Source organism: Portunus trituberculatus, chromosome 24 (assembly GCF_017591435.1).
Source record: "Portunus trituberculatus isolate SZX2019 chromosome 24, ASM1759143v1, whole genome shotgun sequence".
NCBI lineage: Eukaryota > Metazoa > Arthropoda > Malacostraca > Decapoda > Portunidae > Portunus > Portunus trituberculatus.
Genome location: NC_059278.1, coordinates 1654644 through 1657143, shown reverse-complemented (window position 1 = coordinate 1657143; position 2500 = coordinate 1654644). Strand labels below are relative to the sequence as shown.

Genomic DNA, 2500 nt, shown 5'->3' with positions numbered 1-2500 from the left:
CCCGTGTAAAGTCCACATGGTATAAATAAAAAAAAAAAAAAAACCACTTCTGATCACGACTATAACGTAAGCTGGTAATGCTTCAGGTTCGTCCCGGTGCTTCATCTCCTCCCTCGTCACGCCGCAGACGACCCAACCCGTGTGTTTCAGTGCAATAATGACATCAATAACGACCTGGTAGTTTCATCAGCACTAATCACCTGGTTCGTAACTTGCCCGCAGCAGCAGCAGAAGCAGCAGCAGCAGCAGCAGCAGGGTTTCTCGTTAAGGCAGAACTAATTACTGCGTGAGTGAAGCGAAGGTATTGTGAAGCTGACCCGCGTGAGGGATTATTGTCCGATATTTGCCGCGGAGAAAGACAAAAAAAAAAAAAAAAAAAAAAACCGAGAAAAGAAAAACGAGTTAATAATAATGAGAATGGTAAAAGGAGGGAAGAAATAATAAGTAACAATATCTTAACCTTCAAACTGCCTCGGAATTACAGACATCAACAAAAACAAAACAAAACAAAACAAAACACGGAACATGACCGCACGAGAAGGAAGAAAAAAAAGTAAAAAAAAAAAAAAAAAAAAAACTGAAGGAGAGAGAAAAACAAAAATTCCTTTGGTGGGGTGCCTGGCCTGCCCTCCTCCCTCCCCCCCGGCCCCAGCACCAGCCGCCGACCCGGGGCCAGCACAGTACCTGCTTGAGAGTGGCCACGGCGTGTTGGATCTGTCGGGAAAAGAGTTGCTCATTGTAGAAGCGGTGGAGGCCTGGGCGGCGCTGTGTCAGGGGAGCAAGAGAAGGGGCGCCGTTAGACTCGGAGGAGGAGGAGGAAGAGGAGGAGGAGGAGGTGGAGGCTAAGGCAGGGGCAACAAGGAAGCGAGGGGGTAGAGTAGGATGCGATTTAGGAGTTGGAAGAAGCTGGAGGAGGAGGAGGAGGAGGAGGAGGAGGAGGAGGAGGAGGACACTAAGGTATAGAACGAGGAAGCGGAATAGGAGGTGATTTAGAAGTTGAAGGAGGCGGAAGGAGGAGCAAGAGTAGGAGGAATAGAAGAAAGAAAAGAATGAGGAGGAGGAGGAGGAGGAGGAGGAGGAGGAGGACTGGTATAAGGAGTAAGCAGGAAGAGCGTGGCCTTAAGCAGAAGTCCATAAGGATCCCAGGAAGTCCCTCGAGGCAAGGGCTTAAGAGTGCATCAAGAGGAGGCACTGAAGGAACCCCTCCTACGCACACCACCTCGAGATCCTCCTTCGTCAGGTGGTGTGGGAGGAAAAAGTGGCGTCCTGCAGGTGCGTCAGGTGAGGGAGAGAGCGGAAGAGAGAGCAAGGGAGTGATGGAGTGAGGGAGTGAGAGGAAATCCGTCATGGCTCAGAGTAATGAGAGAGAGGAGTTCAAATTTATGAGGTAGTGGAAGTGTGACGGGAGGAGTAGAGAGAGTAACTAATCAAGCTCATATTCTCAAACACTTCTGCTCTTCACCTCACTATTTCAAAAGGCTTTATTTAAATCTACATGAGTTTCTTAAGGTGTGTCTAAGGTTCTAGAGGCAGAGGGATAATATTTCGACATTATTAATTGGAAAAACACTCTTGAAAACACGGCTAATCATCTCTGTGGCCTTGGAAAATAGTCGTGGTGAGAGAGCAAAGCATTTCTGAATATGGACCCAAGTGAGACGAAGCAGGGCAGGCAGACAGGTAGACACACAGACATGGGGGAAGATGGGGGAGGAAGAGCGGGGATACATGACAGAAACCGGAAGTGGGTCAATAGGTCAAGGAAGGTCGAAAGGGGGTCCACAAAGGTCAAGAGAGTTTAAGGTCACGTTCATGGGGAATAGTAAAGGCACAGAGGAAGTGAGGTGTGAGAGGGAAGGTGTCCGGGGGAGTTACAGTGAAGCTTTCAATGGACTAGAGGTGGAAATACACGATATCTTTGTTTTATGATGGGGAAGAGATGCAGTGAGGGTCAGATGAACGCCTCGGCGATGGAGAAAGACAGCAGAAAGAAAAAGATACAGCAAAGGAAGTAAAGAAAAGAAAGAAAAGATATACGAAACATGAGATAAAGGATCAAAGATAAAGTTAAGGAAGAAATAAGACACAAAATGAGGAGACAAAATAAAATAAAGAGAGTTAAGAATAAGAACATAGTGAAATTGAAAAGGAGAGAGAAAAAAAAAAAACAAGACGTACAAGGTGAATATGCTCACAATAAACAGGAAAACAGAAAATAAAACATAAATAAAAGAGGAAATGATACAAAGCAAAGTAAACAACAATACGAAAATAAAATAAAAAAAAAAGTACACAAAAAAAGATGAATAAAAGGACGTAGAAAATGAATATGCTCACAATAAACAAGAAAACAGAAGATAAAACAGAAATATAGAATAGGAAACGATACATAGCAAATGAAAGGATAGCACGAAAAATAAGATAAAAAGTACACAAAGAGACAAAATAAGAGAAACTAAACGAAAGAAAACACTGAAAGTACACGTAAATGAAGGGAGGT

The 2500-nt window shown here is 44.3% G+C and overlaps 1 protein-coding gene across 10 annotated transcripts in view; it reads right to left on the bottom strand.

Annotated features, from left to right (window-relative positions):
- Positions 1 to 2500, bottom strand: part of LOC123508480 (guanine nucleotide exchange factor DBS-like) — a 322244-nt gene that overhangs the window by 17581 nt on the left and 302163 nt on the right. For 8 of the 10 annotated variants that reach the window (XM_045262238.1, XM_045262240.1, XM_045262232.1 and 5 more), the window contains one exon: positions 685 to 714. The exons of the other annotated variants lie outside the window; for them this stretch is intronic. In XM_045262238.1, the coding sequence (XP_045118173.1) occupies positions 685 to 714 (30 nt within the window). The remainder of the gene's footprint in view (positions 1 to 684; positions 715 to 2500) is intronic. 10 annotated transcript variants of the gene reach the window in all.